Source organism: Cajanus cajan, chromosome 10 (genome assembly GCF_000230855.2).
Source record: "Cajanus cajan strain Asha chromosome 10, NIPB_CcT2T_4, whole genome shotgun sequence".
Classification (NCBI taxonomy): Eukaryota; Viridiplantae; Streptophyta; class Magnoliopsida; order Fabales; family Fabaceae; genus Cajanus; species Cajanus cajan.
Window position 1 is genome coordinate 38564987 of NC_138526.1, and position 25546 is coordinate 38590532.

Here is a 25546-nt window from a genome sequence, read left to right on the forward strand (position 1 = left end):
TTTATATTTTTAAAAATAAATTGACTAAATATTTTTATTTTAAAATAGAAAAATTATAATTAACTTTATTTAATAAAATTTATATTTATAATAAATCAATATAAATAAATATTATGTTCAAATATATAAATTATATATAAAATTTGTATAAATATATATTTTTAAATATATAAATTATATTTTAAAATTATAATAAATAATTTATAGTATAATATAAAATTATTTTTATTTATCGATAATTTATATAAAAAATATTAAAATTTAATACATAAATAATTACAAAAAATAAAATCTGATTTAAATAAATAGTCAAAAGAATTAAAACAATCTATAACAAAATGTTATTGTCAAAAAAATAAAAACGTTCATATTTAATATATATATATATATATATATATATGATAAAGCATCAATACTCATTCTTTGAAGTTACACAGGTTCATATGATCGAATTTCATTAAAGTTGTAAAAAAAAAAAAACACTCATAATTTCCTTTTATCAGCTATAACATTGTTTTTTTAAGGACTCTGTAATATTGTTATCACATTACTTCTCATTTCGATTTTAATTGCCAGTTGTGAAGTTCGAACCTTAATCCCCTTATTAAAAATCAAAACCAGCATTTCTCACATCTTTTCTTCTAAGATGTTGCTCTCTCATGTCTTCTTGTTTGATGGTGTGGCTAGTGTTGTTGAGGAAACTAGAAAACCATTGAACAGAAAGTTTGGGAATACGTTGAATAGTATTTCTGTCCACATAATAAAGCCCAAATCTTACATCATAGCCACCTGTCCATTCAAAGTTGTCCAACAATGACCATATCATGTACCCTCTTACATCAGCACCTTTCCTGCACATAACAAAATTAACCCTTATCAACAAACAAATTAATTGGAATTTGGAAACAACCTTAAAAAGCAATTTAAGCAAAGATGTTGATGATATATTATTATCCCTCATAACTCACCTTATTGCTCTAAGCAGAGCTGCAAGGTAGGCTTTATGAAATTCTATTCGTTTGAAATCTTGTAGTAAATCATGTATTGTCACATCTGGTTTGAGTGGCGAAGAATATCCTGAAACAAATTTTATTGAGCAATCCAAAATTTGTTAATTGATTGTTACTCAAATTCCCAGACATACATGGTCACAGTTTGTAGGATAATAATTATAATCACATGATTTCTAAGATTATTGTTCCTGTGTTAGGATACACTCCAATTATCTTAGTCGTAGCGGGTCGGGTCTTAAGTCTTGATCTTCTCGTTCTTGTCCGAGTAATCCGAAGCAAGGTGGGGGGTGCCTGCAAAGACACTCCGACGCTCAAGTTAGTTCTCGGCGTAATAAATGTGGTAGTTAAAAGTTAGTTACATACCTCGTTAGGGCTCTATTTATAGGTGTTCGTATTGGGCCGTGATTAAGGATTGGGCCCCGGAAAATTAGGGGGCTAATCCAGTGTATTACGCTAATTAAACTATCCGTAACCAGCCTGGCAGGGGCGCTGATATTGGCCGACCACACCAATACGTTTCGCTCGTTTATAAGTAGTCGGTTGGCTAGGTGATGAAGATTTTCGCAAACCTATCACTTGGCAAGTGAACCAAGTTTCGAAGTAGTATTTAAAGATCGTCCTCAGGGATTTGCGTGTTTAGTAACTCTCGCTCAAATGATTTAAAAGAGAATGAGTTTAAAAATTCAATTGAGTGAAAACAGATTCAAACAACACAATAAGGCAAATGTAGTAAAGACAATGATTAAGAAACAAGGATTGGCTCAGATGCACTTGCTAACTCATAGATCTTCTTAGCATAAATGCAATTCTAATTTCATTATTTCCACGTTCATTAAATAATCCAACAAGATTCCTCAAGGTTGAATCCTAAAGTCATTAAGCTCAAAACATGATTCCTCAATGTTTTGAGTCTAACACTTCGCATTAAGAACAATAACTTGAACAATGTGACTAACCAAATCAAGTCTATTCCTAGAACAAGAGGTGATTAGGTGCAAGATTCAGTTCGGGTTTTCGAAAGCGTTTTCCAACTGGATTCAAAAGCCAAAAATCATACAACGGTTGATCAAGCCGATATAAGCGTTAAGCGAAGAATCATTACACAAATAATGAGATCAAAATGCATATATTTAAGAAGAAGAGGAGTTAGTAGTTACATCTAACCAATCCTTAAGAAGTTTAGCCACCCATGGCCATTACAGAATCAAAGAGTGAAAAGAAGAAATTACAAAGCAAAGGATGAAGAAATGGAGTTGATCTTCGTTCCCAAAGGATCCAGCTTCCAAGTCTCTGTTCTTCCTTCGTTCTTCCTTCTTCACAAGCTTTTCCCCTGTTTTTCTCTGTTAAAATCGTCGATGCCCTTTTGGTTCCCCATGTTCCCCTTTTATATCAGCTTTAAAACAAGGCCAAAAAGTAACTTTTATTTCCACGGCTACAGCTGCAGATCCACGGCTATAGCTGTGGAGAGTCCTTCAGGGTGAAGAAACCTCCAAGGCTGCAGCTGTGGGTTCACAGCTATAGCTGTGGAGAGTCCTTCAGGGTGAAGAAACCTCCAAGGCTGCAGCTGTGGGTTCACAGCTATAGCTGTGAAGAGTCCTTCAGGGTGAAGAAACCTCCAAGGCTGCAGCTGTGGGTTCACAGCTATAGCTGTGACAACTCCTTCAATCTTAAGAAACTTCCAACGCTCAAGCGGTGAAGCCACAGCTATGACTGTGAGTCTCTGGAGCTTTTATTGGGTCCTGGGTGCTTCTACGGCTTTAGCTGTGAATCCACAGCTTTAGCTTCAACTCTCTGGAGCTTCAAAGTACATTTCAGATTTCCACAGCTATAGCTGCAGATCCACAGCTATAGCTCCAACTTTCTGAACCTTTATATTCTTCCCAGACTTCCACAGCTCGAGCTCCAGATCCACAGCTATGGCTGTGGATCTCTGCCTTCCTAAAAAAACTGCAAAACTTGAGAAAATTCCTTAAGATTTTGCTACTACTCCTCTACTCTTTTAGTATAACTTGATTCTTTAAATAAAGGGGGTAAAATAACATATATAATATCTATAATTACCAAAAAGAGTACCAAAAGTTGAGTGTAAATCATACATAAAAGACACTCAACAACTACCCCAACTTAATCTCTTGTTGGTCCCCAACAAGATACCAATCAAAACCAAAAAGGGTACTCCCTACCATAAGATTTCTTCTATATCAACAATAGGTAAACACTCAATCAATTCACCATCAAAAACCAATTTCTACTCACTGAGGTGCCCACAACAACAACCATGCCCAAACACAAAAATTGCAAGGCAAATCATAGCATGAACATTACAAACCAATATCTGAACATACTCTCTCAACAATGGCTCTCCAGGGTGAGTGTTTCTCTCAAATCCATTCATCATTTCTATGAACATAAGCATTGATATCATCTCTTCAGTACTACTCTTTGAAAGAAATTAAGGATCACAAGGAATTTTTTTTTTTTTTTTTTTTTTTTTTTTTTTTAAGTTGAGGGTTGACTGAGGCTTGGTTAACAAAGGAATGTGGTTTTTCAGATTAACAGGGTTTAAACTCAAGAGAGTAAAATGAACATGAACCAAACACTCCACTTTGCTCACTCTAAATATTCAACTCCAACCAAATCTCTCAGCCCAAAATCTTCCTCTAATTACACACCCTCTTTCCTGAAGGTTCTTTGCCTAGATTTCAAGAGGTCTCTCTCTCTTTTAAGACTTTTTGTACAGGTGCTTGCTTATTTTGCTCTTGATTTGATTTGATTTGATTTTTTTTTTTTTTTTTTTTTTTTTTTTAGATCAAAATGCAGGATAATGGTAAGATGAAACTAACAAGCACACTTGACTATAAGCAGAAAAACATGAAAGAGAGGTGACTCTTCCCTTCAAATTGCATTGGCTTACTTTCTCCATTTTCTCTCAACTTGACAACTCTAACCAACTACCCCAACTTAATTCCCAATTCATTTTCATTTCACTCTCAAAAGTTTTGGTTAGGGTGATGAGTTGGCATTTGGGAAAGGTTTAAGGTGATTTGAAGGTTAAAGCTCAAACAGGTTTTGAAGAATAGATTCAATTCTGGCTGGCTGTTTGGTTCTAGGCTTAAAAAGATTTCAGTTATTTACAATGGAATGCCTTGATCCTGTCCAAAACTTTCTCACAAGAACAATCATTCAAGATTCAACCAATGCAAACACATATGCTATGATGATGGCTCTCAAAAGTGGAAATATATGATATATGCACTGTTTGGTCTCTCTCACTCACCAGCTTGGCTAAATGTTCATTTATTGATCTTTCATGCCATGCTAATCAAATAACTCACAATTTCATGATCAAACAAAGTTGGATGAGTGCAACCTCAAAACAAGTCTCAAAACAAACCATTTTAAGGTGAATCAAAAGATGTGTTTTCACTATTTGTTGATCTAAAAGTCATCTCATTTACTACCTTTCAAGAATGATTTTCAATTTTTCCCAAAACATTTTTTTTTTTTTTTTCATTAACAATTGCACCAATATGCTATTCAACCAAAATACCAAAAGTTTAAACATCTAATCCCAAAACAAACAAACCACCACAGTTTAAACAATTAACAGAAATTTAAAATTGCATGAATTTAAAATAAACTCTGCTTCCTCAAAAATGAGCTCAGAATGTGGGTGACAACGACCCTTCATCTCCAAATCCTTCTTCACTATCCTCTGCTCCATCATTTCCTTCTTGTTCAATTTCAGCATCAGTCCGCTGTCCCTGTTCACCTAGATGTGGCTGCTCATGCTGCTCACCACCTCCTCCTGAAAAGACAGGACTGTCCCCAGGCCACAGAATAACATCTTGAAATTGCTCCGGTGTAGGCCAAGGATATAAGCTTTCACCGGTACTGGCCTGATTCTGAGTGTAGTGGTAAAAATAAGAATGCAAAGCCACCTGCCCGCGATGATTGGCAGCTTGTTGAAGTTGGACATGGCGGAGATGAGCCATTTCCAACTGGTGCTGCTCCTCCATGCGCTGAAATTGTTGCATCATACAAGCCTGCATGTCAGATAAATCAAAGGATCCAGTTGGTGGAACTGGAGGTGAAGGAGCTGGTGGTGGGGTTTGGGTAGGTGGTGGGCGTGATCTGCGAGAAGCCCGAGGAAACTCTCGTTGATTATAGCAACGAGCATTGACAAACAAATGATCTATCTTCCTCCTAATTGGAACCAGCGGCTGAGGAATCATCACTCCTTTAGCTTTGCACAAACCTGTAATCAGTCCAGGGAAAGCTAGGGGTCTAACAGCACCAGATTTAGAAGGCTTAGAAAGGACAATAGCGTGAATTTCATCTGAAATTAGAGTTGCTATGTCCACATCCTTCTGCAGCAGTATACAAAAAATTAGCTTTGCCTTGGAGATGGTTATGTCAGAGGTGTGCGTGAGTGGGACGACATTGCTGTAGAGGAAGGCTTGCCATAACCGCACAAGTGATTTCAGATCAGCTCGAAGAATGTGTGTGGGCTGGCTCTTGGTGCCTGTTTGGTATTGGCTTCCAGGCAGGCTCAAAGTCTCAAGCATCAAAGTCGACATTTCTTCATCCATAGTTGTCCTCATGAGTTTCCTATAATCATCTTGTTCTGGGATAGTATACTCAGTTTCCAAGTAGGTGTTAATGGCCACTGGATCATAAGGAATGATTTTGCCTCTTACCCATGAGACTCTATCCTTGCAGTCAGGTCGGATAGGAAAGGCATTAGCAAAGAACTCTCGGATGATGCTTTCATTATATTTTTCTTCTGGCTCACCAAGTTTGGTCCACTTCCTCCTTTGATATTCATGCGAGAAATCTAATAGAGGAAGCATTTCAACCACTGGACGTTCAGCTATAATCTGGCGGCCTTCTAGATCCAAAAATCTTTGTTGCTTGTGCCTGGTGCGAAATCGGCTTGGCAGAAAAGTGAACTTTCTGGTTGGCCGAGGTGAGGGTGGTGCTTCTTCGTCCTCAGAAGGGGTGGCTGATGAAGTTGGTGAGGAAGTGACCACTTTCTTTCTTTTTCTATCAGCTGAGATCTCATGAGTAGCTTTAGAACTTCTGCCTGTACCTGCCCCTTTTGAACGAACCATCTGAAAAATCAAAACCATGCTTGCAACCATGTTAGCACATTAGTGAATCAGAGAATTCTTCAAGAGGCAAAAGAGATATTGCTATCATTCCACTACATGAGGATCTGTACATTTCATTTAGCTTTAGAATTGTATACAATGCATGCCTGAAATTTACAAACATGATCACTCACACACAACGCATGTTATACATTGAAAGCCCCAAAATCGTTGTTTGGAAAAGTTTCTCTATAACCAATTTTTCCAAATGCTCAATTGAGAAACCCACCATTGATACCCACAACACATGCAACACATTGAAACTCACCACAGAGGTTATTTTGCTTAAAAAAAATGAGATCAATTTTTACTTGGGCATTTTGTCAACACATAACATGCAGAGATGAGAATTAACCATGCATGCACAACAAAACAACCCTCAAGTCAAATTTTCAGTTCAAGAAGAAAATCAATTACACATTGCATTTTCATGATGATCTAAGAACCCTAAAATTGATGAATATGTGAAGAACAACCCAAAAGTTAATAAGAAAAGCAACATGCAAATGCAATCTTGTTCGTTCAAGGGTCAAAGTTCATGATAGTATAAGAATAATGTTCAGTTGGCAAACCTTCACATTGAAATTGAAAAACCTTCTCATGCAAGCATTTGATCAAACACAAAGCAAGCACAAAACATGAAAGCTCATGTATGTGTTATATTGAAGATTCAATCACCCAAATTCGTGCTTTTCACACTTGTGGACTTCCAACCCAATCAAAAGTTCAAAAATTGAGGAGAGATTAGGAAAAGAATTCAAGAAGATGAAAAGCTCACAGACACGAAGAGCATTGTGAAGGAGGAAGAAAGATGAGAACTGTTACCTTGAATCTTAGCAAAAGATGGATGATTTAGTGTTTTTGGGTGGAATGGTTGAAGAAAAATGGAGTCTTGAGACTTCAAATTAGCAACTTTCTAGTGAGAAAGTGAGGAGGAAGATGAATAGTGAAGAGATGGAGGGTTTCGTGTGTGGGAGAAAAGAGAACTGAAGAGGTAGAGATAGACGGATTCAGTTTTGAAGTGACTCAAAATGCTTAATAAAGTTTCATTTATCATGCATTTTAAGTACCAAAGTTTCAGAATTGGCGCCAGAGACTTGGCGCTTCAGCTGTAGAATCCAGCGCTTGAGCGCTGTGTTGAAAGACCTCTCCAAATACTCCAGAGAGTTGGCGCTATAGCGCTGGAGCTGGGCGCTTAAGCGCTGAAATTTAACATGAACAAAGACACCAACAGAGAGTTGGCGCTATGGCGGTGGAAATTGGCGCTTGAGCGCTGAGTTATAACATATCACAAGGGGTCCAAGTTTGAGCGCCCTAGCTGTACCTCTTGACGCTTGAGCTGTGGAGGTTTGAGAGTTCAAAAGAGAACTCCAGAGAGTTAGCGCCATAGCTGCAAAAGCCAACGCTTGAGCGCTGGAACTATCATAAGCAATTGATGCTAGAACAGAGAGTTAGCGCCTTAGCTGCAAAATTTGGCGCTGCAGCTGTGAAATTTTGAGATCAAATGTGAGCTCCAGAGAGTTAGCGCCATGGCTGTGGAGCCTGGCGCTCAAGCTGTGGAATTTTAAACTTAGAAATGAGCTCCAGAGGCCTGGCGCTTGAGCGGTGAAATTTGGCGCTTCAGCGCTGAAAATTTTGACATACAAATTGGCTTAAACAGAGAGTTGGCGCCATGGCTGTGGAGCCTGGCGCCCCAGCGCTGGAAATTTTGAGCTTAATTGATGCATCCAGAGACTTGGCGCTAAGGCGTTGGTATCAAAGCTGCAGCGCTGGGTCTTAGAATTAAAATTCTAAGCTTTTCTCTTCTAAATAACACTACGTTCATTCTTCTTGAGCATTTTACCATTTCTTTTTCAGGTTAACTACTATACCAACACTGCAAACATCACAAAGCATTTCACTATTGTTCCACATTAGACATTAAGTTGAACATGTACTTAATTATCATCAACAATAATATAACTCAGCCACAGCCCATCTTAACACCACAATCATCATGGAATAAATCTCCCTATGGACAAAGATATTTCACTCCACACTCTACATTATCAAAATAATCACAAACCTAACACCCAAATTAATGCATCATCAACATAAAACAAAAAACTAACATCCCACATTTTAACACACAACACGTAAACACAACTTAAACTAAATCATAAATGTTAAACATATTCCACAACATGCAAATCATCAAGCACACTCATTCTAAAATTAAGCAACTATTTGACCAAAAATTGTTAACTACCTGCTACTCAAGCTAAACTGAGAATTTAAAACAGCAATTAAAACAAGAACATGCTAATTTAATGTCTTTAGCTTGACAACCCTGTTTGTTCATGGCTCCTTCAAGTGTGTGCTGGTGGTGAATCTCTCAATCTCACCACCCAAATAATGCTTGAGCCTCTGACCATTAACTAACCAAGTCCTTCCAGAGGCAGGATCTTCAAGTTCAATGGCTCCATAGGATTTGACAGACTTAATTGAGAAAGGACCTGACCACTTAGATTTGAGCTTCCCAGGAAAGAGTTTCAACCTGGAATTGAACAGTAATACCTGCTGGCCAGGTTGGAAGTTCCTATTTAGAATCTTCTTGTCATGGTATATCTTGGCTTTATGCTTGTAAGACTTAGAAGACTCATAGGCTTGCAACCTCATTTCTTCCAATTCATGCAACTGAAGCTTCCTTTTCTCCCCTGCTACCTTCAAATCAAAATTTAAAGCCTTCAAAGCCCAAAATGCTTTGTGTTCCAATTCCACCGGCAGATGACAGGCTTTACCATAGACAAGCTGAAATGGTGAGAACCCAATAGGAGACTTGAATGCGGTCCTATAAGCCCATAATGTGTCATCTAGCTTCAAGGCCCAATCCTTCCTAGAACTGGCCACTGTCTTCTCTAGAATTCTCTTCAATTCCCTGTTGGATACCTCCGCCTGCCCATTGGTTTGAGGATGATACGGTGTGGCGACCTTGTGCCTGACCTTGTAGTGTTCCAGAACTTTTCGCAATTGAGAATTACAAAAGTGAGATCCACCATCGCTAATTAGCACCCTTGGTGATCCAAACCTGCAAAAAATATTTTTCTTCAAAAATTTTATGACAGTTCTGGCATCAGCTTTTTGCACAGCACTAGCCTCCACCCATTTTGAAACGTAATCAACTGCTACAAGGATATACTCATTCCCAAAAGATGATGGCAAAGGCCCAATGAAATCAATTCCCCAACAATCAAAAACTTCCACTTCTAAGATGTTTTGCAAGGGTAACTCATGTCTCTTGGAAACTGTCCCTGTTCTTTGACACTTATCACAGCTCTTGCAATGTTCGTATGCATCTCTGAACAAGGTTGGCCAATAAAATCCAGATTGGAGAATCTTTGCTGCGGTTCTTTCACCATTGTAATGTCCACCATAGGGTGAGTTATGACAATGCCAGAGAATATCTCTAATTTCAGCCCCAAAGACACATCTCCTTAGCAAGCCATCAGCACCTATCTTGAACAGATATGGATCATCCCATACATAATAGTGAGAATCTCTGAAGAACTTCTTCTTTTGTTGCCAGTTGTATTCTTCCGGAATAACCCCTGCTGCTTTATAGTTTGCCATATCAGCAAACCATGGTCTTTCACTTACTGCAAACAACTTTTCATCTGGAAATTCCTCTAAGATTTCTTTTTCTTGACTGGTCACCTCCTCATTGACAAGTCTAGACAGGTGATCAGCAACATGATTCTCACACCCCTTCTTATCCTTGATTTCTAAATCAAACTCTTGTAGCAGAAGAATCCACCGGATCAATCTTGGCTTTGAATCTGCCTTTGTCAACAAATACTTGATAGCAGCATGATCAGTATAAACAGTGATCTTTGAACCCACAAGGTAAGAACGAAATTTTTCTAGTGCATACACTATGGCAAGTAACTCTTTTTCAGTTGTTGCATAGTTAATTTGATTTTCATTCAGCACCTTACTTGCATAGTGAATAACATGAAAAATTTTGTCCTTCCTTTGGCCCAAAGCAGCTCCTATAGCATAATCACTTGCATCACACATTAATTCAAAATTAAATTTCCAATCTGGAGCAGTGATTATAGGAGCTGAAACAAGCTTGGTTTTTAACAATTCAAAGGCATGTAAACAATCATGATCAAAATCAAACTTGTTATTTTTAATAAGAAGGTTACTAAGAGGCTTAGCTATCTTGGAGAAATCTTTGATAAATCTTCTGTAAAATCCTGCATGTCCCAAGAAACTTCTAATCCCCTTCACATTGATTGGAGGTGGCAACTTTGAGATGATATCAACCTTTGCTGGATCTACCTCTATACCCTTATGAGAGACTTTGTGACCAAGAACAATGCCTTCTCTGACCATGAAATGACATTTCTCCCAGTTTAGCACCAAGTTAGTCTCTACACACCGCTTGAGTACAGTGCTGAGATTGTTAAGACAAACTTCAAAAGATGGGCCAAACACAGAAAAATCATCCATGAAAATTTCTATGCATTGTTCCACCAAATCAGAGAAGATTGCAAACATACAACGTTGAAAGGTAGCTGGTGCATTACATAACCCAAATGGCATCTTCCTGTATGCGAATACACCAAAGGGACAAGTAAAAGCTGTCTTCTCTTGGTCTTCCGGATCCACAACAATCTGATTGTATCCTGAATAACCATCCAGAAAACAATAATAAGCTTGCCCTGCTAACCTTTCAAGCATTTGATCCATGAAAGGCAATGGGTAATGATCTTTTCTTGTGGCTTGGTTCAACTTCCTGTAGTCTATGCACATCCTCCACCCAGTCACAGTACGAGTGGGAATCAATTCATTCTTCTCATTATAAATCACAGTCATACCTCCTTTCTTAGGCACAACTTGCACAGGACTAACCCAAGCACTGTCAGAAATTGGATATATCATACCAGCTTCAAGTAACTTGGTAACTTCCTTTCTCACCACCTCTTTCATAGTTGGATTCAAGCGTCTTTGAGGTTGTGCTACTGGCTTGTAATCCTGTTCCATATGAATCTTGTGCATACAATAGGCAGGACTGATTCCTTTCAAATCAGATAGGGTCCAACCAATAGCACCTTCATTGGCTTTTATCACTTGAATCAAACTCTCCTCTTGCTCTTTTGAAAGTTGGCTGCTGATTATGATTGGTTTCCCACCATTCTCTTCTAAGAAAACATACTTTAACTGTGGTGGCAATTGTTTCAACTCCAGCTTCACTACTTGATCTTCCACCTCCTTTCTTAACTCTTCCTTTGATTGAACATTGGTTGATGAGCTTTCACCTTTGTTCAATGCATCAATCACATCCTGGACTTCCTTGTCTATAACTTTATCCAAATCATCATCAAACATAGACAAAGCTTTTTCCAATGTTGATGAATTCTTGAAATTGCTTTGAGTTTCCAAGTACACATTATCTAACACATCAATTCTGAAACAGTCCTTATTGCCTTTAGGAAACTTCATTGCTTCAAAAACATTGAAATTCACCTCTTCATCTTGAACTCTCACCTTCAGCTTTCCATCATCCATGTCTATGATAACTCTAGCTGTCTTCATGAAGGGTCTGCCCAGAATTAGTGGAACTTCCGAATCTTCTTCCATGTCCATGATCACAAAATCAACTGGAAACATGAACTTGTCGACCTTTACTATCATATCTTCCACTATGCCATATGGAAGCTTAATAGATCTGTCTGCCAACTGTAAGGTCATTCTTGTAGGTCTCACTTCCACTTCTCCTATCTTCTTTAGCATGGATAAAGGCATTAAGTTAATGCTGGCTCCAAGGTCTAAAAGTGCCTTACCCACTGATAGATTACCAATTGATACAGGAAGAGTGAAACTGCCTGGGTCTCTGGACTTTTGAGGTAGAGACTTTTGTATAATAGCACTGCAACCTGCCTCAAGCTCCACAGTCTCCTCTTCAAGAATTCTTCTCTTCTTGGTTAACAATTCCTTCATGAACCGAGCATAAGTGGGCATTTGTTCCATGGCTTCAGTGAAAGGAATATTAATCTGCAGCTTCTTGATGATGTCCAGAAACCTTGCAAATTGTCTTTCCTTCTCTTTCTTAGATGGGGCATGAGGGTAAGGTAAGTCTTTAATAGGAACAGTAGAACTAACTTCCTTGCCCTTCTTTTTATTCTTCTCCTTCTCAACTTCATTTTTCTCTCTTATTTTCTCATTATTTACACTCTCACTCTTATTTTTTTCTTCCTCATTCTTCTCACTTTCTTCATCAACCTCCCTCAATTCAACATTTTCTTTCTTTTCATTTTTCTCACTTTCATTTTTTTCACTCACTCCAATATCTGCACCAACTACCTTCCCACTTCTTGTTGTTATGGATTTACAATGCTCCTTGGGGTTGGTCATGGTGTTGGCTGAAAATGGGCCTTTAGACATATCAGCTAATTGTTTAGCTAGCTGACCCACCTGCACCTCCAAGTTCTTGATGGATGCCTCTGTATTCTTCTGGTTGTTCATAGACACCTGCATGAACTGGTTCAGAGTATCCTCCAATTTGCTGGTTCTTTCATGCACAGAAGGATAAACAGGCTGGTGTTGTTGTTGTTGTTGTGGTGGTGGCCTATTGGATGGTCCAGCTTCATTCCTCCATCCATAACCTTGGTTGTTATTGTTGCTTCTCCAACCTTGATTTCCCTGCATATAATTGTTAGTGTTATAATTACGGGAATTAAAATTACCTCCTTGTTGTTGGTTCCCCACATAGTTGACCTCTTCTTCATTTGGAATTTCTGAACAGTGACCATTGGGATGATCTCCTCCACAAAAATCACATTTTAAGGAAGGATTTTGTTGGGTTGAAGAAGAAGCAATAGCATGAAGCTGTTGTGGAATCTTGGCCATCTGTTTAGTCAATGCTTCGATCTGTTGGGACAGCAATTTATTCTGAGCAAGGATTGCATCATTAGTGCTAAGATCAAGAACTCCTCTTTTATGAGATTGGTGTCTCCCATGCTCTGCTTGGTGATCAGAAGATGCCAGAGATTCTATGATTTGAGTGGCTTCCTCTGGACTCACAGTCATCATAGTGCCACCAGCTGCAGCATCCAATAACATCTTCACCTCAGGCTTGATTCCATTCACAAAGAAATTGAGTTGAGCTATATCTTCAAACCCGTGGTTAGGACATTTCCTAAGCAATGACTTAAATCTTTCCCAGGCTTCACAAAATGGTTCATCTGCACCTTGCCTGAAAGTAGTAATTTCTGACTTGGCCTTAATATACTTGGATGATGGATAGAATCTGTTCACAAACTTGTTTTCCACATCACCCCAGCTTGTCAAACTCTGATTTGGGTGAGATTGTAACCAAACTTTAGCTTTTCCTGTTAAAGAGAAGGGAAACAACCTCAAATATACAGCTTCCTCATCGCCTTCAGGAATTCCCATAGTTCCACATAACTCATAGAAATTTGAAAGGTGTGAGTATGGGTCTTCATGATCAAGGCCAGCAAATTGTTGTGAGCTAACCAAGGTAAGGAAGGCAGGCTTCATCTCCATTGCTCTAGAAGTATTTGGAGCTGCAATGCTAGAAAAATGCCTAGGACCATGTTGTTGTGCATAATCGCCTAGGGTTCTTCTTGGCTGCCTACCTGGCCCACCTGTTCCCTCTTCAGCCATTTCTGTTTCGAAGTGTGGTTGATTTGATGAAGTAGAAGAACTCAGAAGATCTTGCTGTTGTTTTTGGATTCTCTCTAACTGTCTCAGCCTTCTTGTTCTACTGTTGTTCCTCCTTGCCGTTCTTTCAATTTCGGGATCAAAATGCAATTCTTCGGCTGGAGTCTTTCCTCGCATACACTTTTAAAGAAGTCTGCACAGCAAGGTAAGTCCACAAAACACAACAAGACAAATATCTATATATTATAAATATTCACAAAATGAATTATCTACACAATTACAAAATCACAAGATTAAGAATTACTAAATAGCACCAAATCCCCGGCAACGGCGCCAGAAACTTGATGAAGATTTTCGCAAACCTATCACTTGGCAAGTGAACCAAGTTTCGAAGTAGTATTTAAAGATCGTCCTCAGGGATTTGCGTGTTTAGTAACTCTCGCTCAAATGATTTAAAAGAGAATGAGTTTAAAAATTCAATTGAGTGAAAACAGATTCAAACAACACAATAAGGCAAATGTAGTAAAGACAATGATTAAGAAACAAGGATTGGCTCAGATGCACTTGCTAACTCATAGATCTTCTTAGCATAAATGCAATTCTAATTTCATTATTTCCACGTTCATTAAATAATCCAACAAGATTCCTCAAGGTTGAATCCTAAAGTCATTAAGCTCAAAACATGATTCCTCAATGTTTTGAGTCTAACACTTCGCATTAAGAACAATAACTTGAACAATGTGACTAACCAAATCAAGTCTATTCCTAGAACAAGAGGTGATTAGGTGCAAGATTCAGTTCGGGTTTTCGAAAGCGTTTTCCAACTGGATTCAAAAGCCAAAAATCATACAACGGTTGATCAAGCCGATATAAGCGTTAAGCGAAGAATCATTACACAAATAATGAGATCAAAATGCATATATTTAAGAAGAAGAGGAGTTAGTAGTTACATCTAACCAATCCTTAAGAAGTTTAGCCACCCATGGCCATTACAGAATCAAAGAGTGAAAAGAAGAAATTACAAAGCAAAGGATGAAGAAATGGAGTTGATCTTCGTTCCCAAAGGATCCAGCTTCCAAGTCTCTGTTCTTCCTTCGTTCTTCCTTCTTCACAAGCTTTTCCCCTGTTTTTCTCTGTTAAAATCGTCGATGCCCTTTTGGTTCCTCATGTTCCCCTTTTATATCAGCTTTAAAACAAGGCCAAAAAGTAACTTTTATTTCCACGGCTACAGCTGCAGATCCACGGCTATAGCTGTGGAGAGTCCTTCAGGGTGAAGAAACCTCCAAGGCTGCAGCTGTGGGTTCACAGCTATAGCTGTGGAGAGTCCTTCAGGGTGAAGAAACCTCCAAGGCTGCAGCTGTGGGTTCACAGCTATAGTTGTGAAGAGTCCTTCAGGGTGAAGAAACCTCCAAGGCTGCAGCTGTGGGTTCACAGCTATAGCTGTGACAACTCCTTCAATCTTAAGAAACTTCCAACGCTCAAGCGGTGAAGCCACAGCTATGACTGTGAGTCTCTGGAGCTTTTATTGGGTCCTGGGTGCTTCTACGGCTTTAGCTGTGAATCCACAGCTTTAGCTTCAACTCTCTGGAGCTTCAAAGTACATTTCAGATTTCCACAGCTATAGCTGCAGATCCACAGCTATAGCTCCAACTTTCTGAACCTTTATATTCTTCCCAGACTTCCACAGCTTGAGCTCCAGATCCACAGCTATGGCTGTGGATCTCTGCCTTCCTAAAAAAACTGCAAAACTTGAGAAAATTCCTTAAGATTTTGCTACTACTCCTCTACTCTTTTAGTATAACTTGATTCTTTAAATAAAGGGGGTAAAATAACATATATAATATCTATAATTACCAAAAAGAGTACCAAAAGTTGAGTGTAAATCATACATAAAAGACACTCAACACTAGGGTGATCGGCCTCACCATCTACGGGTTCGGGTGTTCGATCCGATTACTTGCGGGTTCGGGTGTTCGGCCTAGTCGGCCACCATACGGTATACAACTCCCGCAGCGTCAAGGATAGGAAAGACGAAGACGGTATAAGATGCGTAGCGCTGTTTTTGACGTCGTCTTAACCGTATGAAATTATGCCGAGATCTCAATGGGAACGCGTGCCGAGGTTTAGCGTGGAAAATGTTTGGACTGAGGGTTCGGACGTAGGAAGCTTCGTCGAGACCTTGAGTAAATGGAAATTATGCCAGGGCGAGGCGGAGTAGGGTCTAGTTCTTGATAGATGGTGTCTATGATTTGCCGTAAACCTCGTGAGATGGCGCCGAGACCGAGAGGTCGGGCGTAAGAGACGGAGGCGAGACTGTGTAACTAGTAGGTTAGCCGAGGCCTTGTGTGGGGCGATGGGCGGACCGAGAGCTCAAGCGTAAGAAATTGAGCCGAGACCTCGAGTAGCTGGAAATTGCACCGAGGCCTTGGGTGGTGTCTAGGGTATTGCCTAGACCGTGAAGTAATGCTGAGGCCGTGTGTTGCATGGTTGAGCCGTGACCTGCGAAGTGAAGGTGAGTCGACGCCTTGTGTGGGTCAATGCCCGGACCGATAGCTCGGGCGTAAGAAATTGAGCCGAGACCTCAAGTAGCTGGAAATTGCACCGAGGCCTTGTGTGGATGACATTTGAGCCGAAGGTTCCAACCTCCGAAGCTGGGTCGGGGCCGCGAATGATTGGGAATTATGCCGGGACCTATGCGGGCGTAGCTTGCCACGTTGGGCCTGGCGGTTGCAGGCCCAACGGTTATTAAATGTGGACCGTTGGATGCTTTTGATCGAATGGTCAGGGTTTGGAGATGTCTTTTCACTTTCCCCGTCTCGCCTATAAATAGGAGGAGGGTTGTGGAAATTTACTCGCTGTAATTTTTCCGAGTTCTCTCGAAATCAGATTCAACCGAAGCGACCGAGCAAGGTAAATTTTGTACATTAATTTATACTTAATAAATGGATAGGGGTTACTCTTCGGCTAGGAGTTGGATGTCGTCGGGTGCATCGGACGCCTCGAGGGATCAGATTCAAGTGAGGTCTCGAGGTTGCCCCCTTTGCAATGTGAAGTGGTGTTCCCATCCGACCATCCCGAGAGAGATGACAGCGGGGATGAAGTGGTAGAGATATCGCCACCGGTGACCCTGCCGGTGGCTTTGGCTCGTGCAACCGAGGTTGATGACAGGGGTTTAGCGCAGGCCGAGCAACCGAGGTCCCACATAGTAACCGTCCGTGCCGAAGGCAATGGGGATGAGTTGGAAATGGTCGAGGATAATCGAGGCAAGGCTATGGCCGATCCAAATGTCCGGACTAAGCCGAAAGTGGACTATGGGACCGTGGAGATGCCAGGGTATTGTGGAAGAACGTATCTAAAAGATTTTGATGATGCCAAAGAAGTTAAAGAAAACAAGAGTTCAAGTTAAAGCAAGGTGACCAAGAAACAAAAATCTCAAAATATTTTAGATAAGTCTTGTTAACCTAGCTTAATATGTAAAAAGAAATCTTTAGAAATATTGCATAAAGTTCTTGGCCATTTAAAATAAAAAATTTCAAAGAAAACCCAATATGATTTATATTAATAAGGTTTTGAAAATAAAGGTTTTCAATATTTTAAGTTTTAATAAGGCAATTATTGTTTTTAAGAGTCTGGTAATCGATTACCATTACATGTAATCGATTACCAAAGGATGAATCTCATATGTTCAAAGTCACTCTTTAAAACGTGCTCTGGTAATCGATTACCCATTCCCTGTAACCGATTACCAGAAGATGAAAATTTTAAAATTTGAATTTAAACTTTACAACGTTCCAATCATTTTGAAACTAAACCGTTGTAATCGATTACCAAGTCTTGTAATCCATTACCAGAGCCTATTTTTCTGGAAAATTTTAGAAAGTCACAACTCTTCATGAAAAGTTATGACCTATGAAACAATCATCTATAAATACTAATAATTTTTCAGACAAAGGTTACGAACTCAGTTGTGAAAAACTATCTTTACAATCACTTGGCCAAAAATCATTTGCAAATTATCTAAAGAGTTCTACTAAGATCAACAAGTGTAAAATCCGCTCTTCAAAGAGAGTTGTTATACTTCATTCATCTTTTCTATTGATCTGTAAAGGGGAAATTGTTGTTCTCCTTGGTGGTCTGTGATTCTCAACACGAGGAAAGAGAATTCCTAGGTGTTGGAGAATTTGAGTCTTGTAAAGGTTACAAGCATAGTGAAAAATCTCAAGTGGGTGACTTGAGGACTGGATGTAGGCAAGGTTAGCCGAACCAGTATAAAATCAAGTTTGCAATTCTCTATCCCTATAGTTTTAATTTTGTTGTGAAGTTTTTGAATCATTACGTACAAATTGTTTAAGATATTGATTTTATAAGAAAAAAGTTAGAAAAACTAATAAAGAGAAGAAAAATTAGATAACTTAATTCACCCCCCTCTTAAGTTACACGAGGCTACTTGACTAACAGGTATGAGTGGGTGGACGGAGAGGTCGGTGTATACATTTCGAAGTTGTCCGACCAGGGCCTGTTGGATACATTCATTTCTTCTGAGAAGTGCTTCGGGGGTGGGGCGAGGAGTTTCCGCTGCTTGCCGAGGCGTGTGAAGACGATGGACCGGACACTGATTTTGTGTTCTTGGAGGCGGAACCTGGTGAAGATGATTACTTCTACACATACGTGTGCTGGTTCGAGGACCTCGGCATAGAGCTGCCCTTTGATGATTTTCAGATGGGGGTACTCCGAACCCTGAACGTTGCGCCGACGCAATTGCACCCTAATGCATGGGCGGCCATGCAAGCATTTCAGAACTAGTGTCTTTGCCTCGGCCTCACACCTCGGCCACTCACCTTTCTTTATTATTATACTTGCCGCCCAAGCAAGCCGGTAAAGTGGGTTTCTTTATCTCGGGTGCCGAAACGTGGCTTCCTACGGGCCTTCACCTCTTCGTACAAGGGGTTTAAAAGTGGCTTTTTCAAGGTTCGCTGGGGGTCGGAGATGCGTGATTGCTTTTACGACCGAGAAGATTCCCCGTTGTTCCCCTTCTACTGGACGAGGCGTCCGACGCGCTTTGAGGCAATCCCTGCCTCAGAACTCCCTGCCGAGGACAAGGAGATTGTGGACTTGTTAGATCAACTGCCGAAAGAGCTTCCTGTCCAAGACCTATTGGAAAGCTTTGAGACGTCTCATTTTGAGATGGTCTTGCTAGGTATGTGTGCTAGGGTTCGGTTACTTAATCAGTTTTTAAATTGATGTTAAAATTTGCTTTGTTGTAGGATTGATGGCCGGAGGCAAGTTGGACGTAACCGCGATGCTTGCCAAGCGGGCGAAGGAGGCGAAGGAGAGTGGGAAAGTGCCGCCAGCTAGGTCGGCTCTCAGGGTACAGCGAGACAAGCCCACGCAAGTTCTAATTCCCCTGGCTGATCCCAAGAAAAAGGGGAGTACGTCTCGGGTGCGTGCAGCCGAGCAGAATATAGAGCTGGAACGTCCGAGCTCCTCATCCAAACGACCGAAGCAATTATCATTGGAGCAGGCGGGGTGCGGGGCATTCGCCATTCCCGCAGTTGTGGCAAGGTCGAACTTCTTGGCCTCGGACGTGCAGGTCGAGAATTTGGTAAGCCTCAACCTAACCACCGGAGGGGGACTCCAATACTTGGAGGGAATGTCGACGGAGGCTGAGTATAAGCTCTTCTGTGAGCTTGATGCTCGGACCTCACTCGTGGCCAAGCATGTGATGATGAGATCGACCGTCTCGGCTGAGAGGCTCTAAACTCGCCTGAAGGATGCTGAGGCGACAATGAAGGATGCCCTAAGTGCTAATGCCAAGGCGACCGAGTCAGCCGAGGAGCTGAAGAAGGTAGCCGACGCCCATCGTAGGGAGGTCGACGATCTGAAGTTGGCTATGCAGAAGATGAAGGCCGAAGCCGCCGCCCTGCAAATGAGATCGCCCGGCTTAAAGAGGCAGCCGCGCAATTTGAGGTCGAGGCCACCGAGCAAATCCTCGCTCAACACAACGCTGGTTTCCAACACGCCGTTCGGCAAGCTCATCAATTTTGTGATGTCCCGGCTGACTTTCAATTTGATGTTAGCCGAGACTTCCTAGGTAGCAGGTTTATGAGCTATGCCGAGTTTCCCCAAGGGGCTCAACCGGATGCCGAAGCCCCTCGTCAAACTGTTCTTAGCCGAGCAACTGTGCAATCAACCGAGGATGACGAACTGATTATAGATGTGGTCGGCAACGGGAATCCAACGGAGAAAGCGGCTACCTAGGGGTCGGGCTTTTGGGTAGGTCATTTTTTGTAACCGCCTTTTTGTAAGCTCGGCCTTTGGTGTCGGTGCCTTTAGACACTTGCTTTTGTAATTAGCCGTTTTGATCGACCATACGCAATGAAATTCCTTTTGGTCTGGCCATGTTTATAAGTGCTGAATTTTCAAATTAAACCGACTTCTTGCTTGGCCGAGGTGACCAATAACGCGATTTAATCAGATTTAAGCATTGTGTTTGAATATATATTACGTATATAAGAGGACTCGGTTCGGGAGTGCTCGGATTAAACTATATTTCGTAGACGAGAGGACTCGGCTAACCGGTTTTCGGACGAATATATACTGCGTAAATGAGGGGACTCGGCTCGGGAGTGCTCAGATTTAATTTTAATTTATCACATTCAAAAGAGGCCTCGGCCCGGGGGTGTTAAATTAAATTATCCGTAGGACTCGGCGCAGTAGTGTTCGGACTAAACTTGATACGCGACATGGAGTGCACGAGAAGTCTCGGTTGGAAAGGGCACGTCGTCGATACTTGAACGTGGGCCTAGGTACATCCTTATCCGAGGAGGGTACTCGGGAAGGAAACCTGTTGGGCCCGCGTACGTTTGAGTGGTCAGCCGGGGGTTGCTCGGCGTTGATACATGAACGTGTAGAGCTCGGCCTAGGTACATCCTTAGCCGAGGAGGGTACTCGGGAGGGAAACCTGTTGTGCCCGCTACGTTTGAGTGGTCGGCCGAGGGTTGCTCGGCGTCGATACGTTCATAGAGCTCGGCCTAGGTACATCCTTAGCCGAGGAGAGTACTCGGGAGGGAAACCTGTTGGGCCCGCGTACGTTTGAGTGGTCGGCCGAGGGTTGCTCGGCGTCGATACGTGAACGTGTAGACGGCCTAGGTACACCCTTAGCCGAGGAGGGTACTCGGGAGGGAAACATGTTGGGCTCGCGTACGTTTGAGTGGTCGGCCGAGGGTTGCTCGACGTCGATGAGCGTTATGAGGTCGAACCTGCAAATTTCTAACCTAAGCATAGGCACAGTTGAATAAAAAATGAGGACATTTAAAAACCTTTATTAATTAAGTGCCTCGTTAAAAACCTTTCCGGCCCAAAACCCTCCTTAGGGAAAAAAGAGTCGGTCAAGGGAAAGAGTGCACTATTACATCAACTATAATACATCTTTAGGTGCGAGGAGTTCCAAGTTCTCGGAATCTGTTCTCTCGACAAGTATTCCAGCTTGTATGCTCCGTTGTTTAGATTGTGTCGAACGCGGTATGGTCCGTCCCAATTCGGGGCGAGCTTTCCTTGTCTCGGGTCTTTTCTAGCCTCGCCGTAACCCTCCAAACTAGGTCCCCTTCTCGAAATTCTCTAGGTTTTACCTTGCTATCGAATCTTCTTTTGAGGCGTTGCTTGGCGGCCTCGGCCACGACTAATGCTTGGTCGTGTGTTTCTTCTGTCAAGTCTAGGTTTGTTCGGATTTCGGCCTCGTTGTTTGCTTCATCGAAGTGGGCTCAACGAAATGATGGTTCTCCGATTTCTACTGGGATCATTGCGTCGGTCCATAAACCAATCGGAAAGGAGTCTCCTGTGTGGTTGACTGCGGCGTGCAAGCACTTCGGGCAACTACTCAGCCCATGCTCCCTTTGCCTCTCCGAGCCGTTTCTTCAGCTCTGTCGAAATAATCTTATTGGCGGATTCGGCTTGTCCGTTCTCTGAGGGTGCTCTACCGAAGTGACCTTGTGTCGTACACCAAGGCCAGCCAGGAACTCGTTGAGCTTTCGGTCAGTGAATTGGAGACCATTGTCGGTAACCAAGGTATGCGGAATTCCAAACCGGGTGATAATATTCCTCCATATAAACTTCTGCACTTGATAGGCCGAGATACATGCTAGGGGTTCGGCCCTGATCCATTTGGTAAAAAGGTCAACAACGACAATGAGAAATTTGCATTGCCCCTTGACAACTGGGAACAGTCCGAGTATGTCAACCCCCCACGTTGCAAACGGCCATGCCGGCAGAATACAATGTAATTGCTCGGCCGGCTGGTGGATCAGGTTGCCGTATTTCTGACATGGTTGGCACTTCTTCACAAATGTCGCACAATTGGTACTCATGGTTGGCCAATAATACCCGGCGCGTAAGAGTTTGGAGACGATCGTTCTCGCACCGGAGTGCATTCCATAAATGCCTTCATGAACTTCTCTCATCACATAGTCGGCCTCAGTGTGGTCTAGGCATTTGAGTAAAGGGGTGGAGAAGCCGTGCTTGTATAATTGCCCGCCGATGACAACATATCGGCTAGCCTGGGTTCTCAATCATTTGGCCTCGGTCGGGTCGTCGGGTGTCACTCCGTTGGTGATGAGTGCTCTGATTTCGGCTCGCCAGCCTGTGGACCCAATGGGGATGGGGTGGTCGGTGCCACCGATCCTACCATTTTTTCCTCTATGACGCTGGGTCGGTCGTTCTCCTGTTGAATGATTGTTTTGAGTTGGCCCGGCTTCTTCGTTGTGGCCAATCTAGCCAATTGATTGGCTCGGGCGTTGTCTTCTCTCGGGATGTGCTCTATCAATACCTCTTGAAAATTCGTCTTCAACTTGTGATAGGTGTGGTAATATTTCATCATGTTGTGGTCTTTCACTTAGAAGTTGCCACCTATTTGCTCGGCTACCACTTTAGAGTCGGTTAGGCACTTGATTCGTGATGCTCCCACGTCTTCGGCCAATCCAACCCGGCTAGTAAAGCACCCGGCTAGTAAAGCTTCATACTCGGCTTGGTTGTTCGAAGCTTGGAATCAAAAGCGCAGGGATTGCTCCAGGGTTATCCCATTCGGTCCTTCTAAAATTACCCCTGCCCCACTCCCTTGCTTGTTTGAGGAACCGTCAACGTGAAGAGTCCACCAAGGCTCTTCAAAGTGTCCGTGTGGGCGGAGCTCGTTTATAAAATCGGCCAGGCATTGGGATTTGATCGGTCCTCTCGGTATGTAGTTGATGTCAAATTGGGAGAGCTCTACTGACCAAGCCATCATTCTTCCGGCGAGCTCGGGCTTGCCGAGTACCTTAGCAATCGGACAATCAGTGTGTACGAGTATTCGATGGCTTTGGAAGTAATGTCGTAGACGTCGGGAAGTGTGCACTAAAACGAGTGCCACCTTCTCTATCAACTGGTATCTGGTTTCTGGATCTTGCGGTAGTCAGCTAATAAAATATATGGGAGCTTAGGTGCCTTCTTTTTCTTGTACCAAAACCGAGCTGATCGCCTCGTCATACACGGCCAGATATATCATAATTGGGCTCGAAGGGTCAGGTCTCATCAGGATCGGTGGTGTTGCCAAAGTTACTTTCAACGCCTTGAAGGCGGCTTTGCATGATTCATTCCAAAAAAAGGCCGAGGCCTTTCGCAGGAGCTTTGTCATCAGGCTAATTTTGTCTCCTAGATGCGGGAGGAATTAGGATAAGGCGACTAATCTTCCTGAAAGGCGCTGCAATTCCTTTAGGTTGCTCGGGCTTCGCATATCTATCACGGCTTGGCATTTATCTCGATTTGCTTCTATGCCTCTCGATGACAGCATGAACCCCAGGAATTTGCCTCCTTTGACTCCGAAGGTGCACTTCTCGGGGTTGAGTCTCATATCGTGCTTGCGCAATTCTCCAAATATCTCGACCAAGTCGGTTACGTGATCCGCCATGGAGTTGGACTTCACTACCATGTCGTCCACATAAATCTCGATGTTTCGGCCGATCTGACCCTGAAATATCTTGTCCATTAACCTCTGAAGGTTCCCCGGCATTACTTTATAACAAAAATTGGCGTTCTCGATGATAAACGCTATTTTTTCCTCATCGATCGGGTGCATTTTAATTTGATTATAACCTGAGTACGCGTCTAAGAAACTGAAACTGAAGATGGAGTGTCCGGACGCCCCGTCTACGAGTCGGTCGATGCAAGGGAGTGGGTAACCGTCCTTGGGGCAGGCTTTATTGAGGTCGGTATAGTCAATACACATTCTCCACTTGCCATTTGACTTTTTGACTAGCACCACGTTAGCTAGCCAGGTGGTGTAGGTGACTTCTCGGATGAATTTGGCTTGCAACAATTTCTGCACCTCGGCATTTGCAGCCTCTCTCTTTTCGTCTCCCATCTTCCTTTCTTCTGGGCAACCGGTCAGGCGTCTCGGCACAGGCCAGTCGGTGACATAGGAAATTGGGGTCTATCCCTGGCATGTCTGCTGCCTTCCATGCGAACAAGTCTTTATTGTCTCGAACCACTCGTTTCACCCGATTTACATCAATTTCACTCAATTGGGATCCTAAATGCGTGACTTGTTCTGGTAGTCGACCAAGCTGAAAAGGTACGAGGTCCTCGACGGCCTCAATCCGCTCCTCTTCTCCTAGCCGAGGATCAAGGTCAATATCCTCGATTATTCCTTGTCCGACCACATTCACACCTCTTGTTGTAGCCGAGGGGTTGGCAATGGGTTGCACCTTCAAGCTAGAGAGGTAGCACTCCCTTGCTGTTTTTTGGTCGGCATGCACGGTGATCACCTGCCCATCTCTCGGTGATCACCTGCCCATCTCTCGACGAAAACTTCATGCACAGGTGAGGCGTCAAAACAATGGCCCCTAACGCATTGATTGACGATCGGCCTAAAAGAATGTTGTATGACGTGTTTGCGTGTACGACAATGTATCGGATTTTGACCTCTCGAAAAGACTTTTGATCGAAACCAAAGCGGGTGTATAGGTCAATGCATCCCCTCGTCATCACTCTTTCGCCTGAAAAGCCGACCAGAGGTTCATTGTATGGCTCTAAGCTCTCCTCGGGGATCCCCAATTGCACGAAAGTGTTCCAATACAAGATGTCAGCAGAGCTCCCTTGGTCGACCAATGTTTTCTTCACGATGCAATTGTGCATCTCGACAGAAATCACCATGGGGACGTCCTGAACAGGGTCTATACCACGAAAATCTCGGTCTGAGAAAGTGATTGGCGGCATCTTCGGTGTCCTCGACTGGTTCACACTGTTCACAATCGTACTGCCCGAAGGTGTCTTTTCCCTGCAGAGGATGTGGAACCTTCCCAGCAAAGCCTCCAGCTATTGTGTTTATTATCTTCCTCGGCCGATCGTGATTTTCTCGGGAGCTTCGTGAGTGGTCTTTCCTTTCATTTGATCGAGATCGGTGGTGTCGGCCTCTGGGTGGTGACGCTCGTCGAGGGAACCGATCTCTTCCTCTTGGTTGGTCGTCTTGGGTCGAGACAAAGTTCCCGAGGTGACCTTGCTTGATAAGGTCTTCTAGTTTGTCCTTCCCCCTATTTCGGTGGAATCGGCATATTTTTGCCTTGTCAGCTCTCGGGGGCGTGTTTGCTCTTTTCGGCATCACCAGAATCTCCGACGCGAGGGCCTGCTCCAATACCTTAGCCCTACTCGCGTTGAGGGGAGTGTACGTCGTGTATCATGGTCCTCTTG

At 42.5% G+C, this 25546-nt stretch overlaps 1 protein-coding gene across 3 annotated transcripts in view; it reads right to left on the reverse strand.

Moving 5' to 3' along the window:
- Positions 1–419: 419 nt before the first annotated feature.
- Positions 420–25546, reverse strand: part of LOC109807946 (beta-glucosidase 18) — a 30606-nt gene continuing 5479 nt past the window's right edge. For 2 of the 3 annotated variants that reach the window (XM_083065535.1, XM_083065536.1), the window contains exons 11-12: positions 969–1077; positions 420–851 (exon numbers count right to left, since the gene is read on the reverse strand). In XM_083065535.1, coding sequence (XP_082921661.1) covers positions 605–851; positions 969–1077 — 356 coding nt within the window. In that variant the 3' untranslated portion in view covers positions 420–604. Of the gene's footprint in view, positions 852–968; positions 1078–8503; positions 14028–25546 lie in introns of those variants that run through there. The other variant, XM_083065533.1, reaches the window with a different exon arrangement.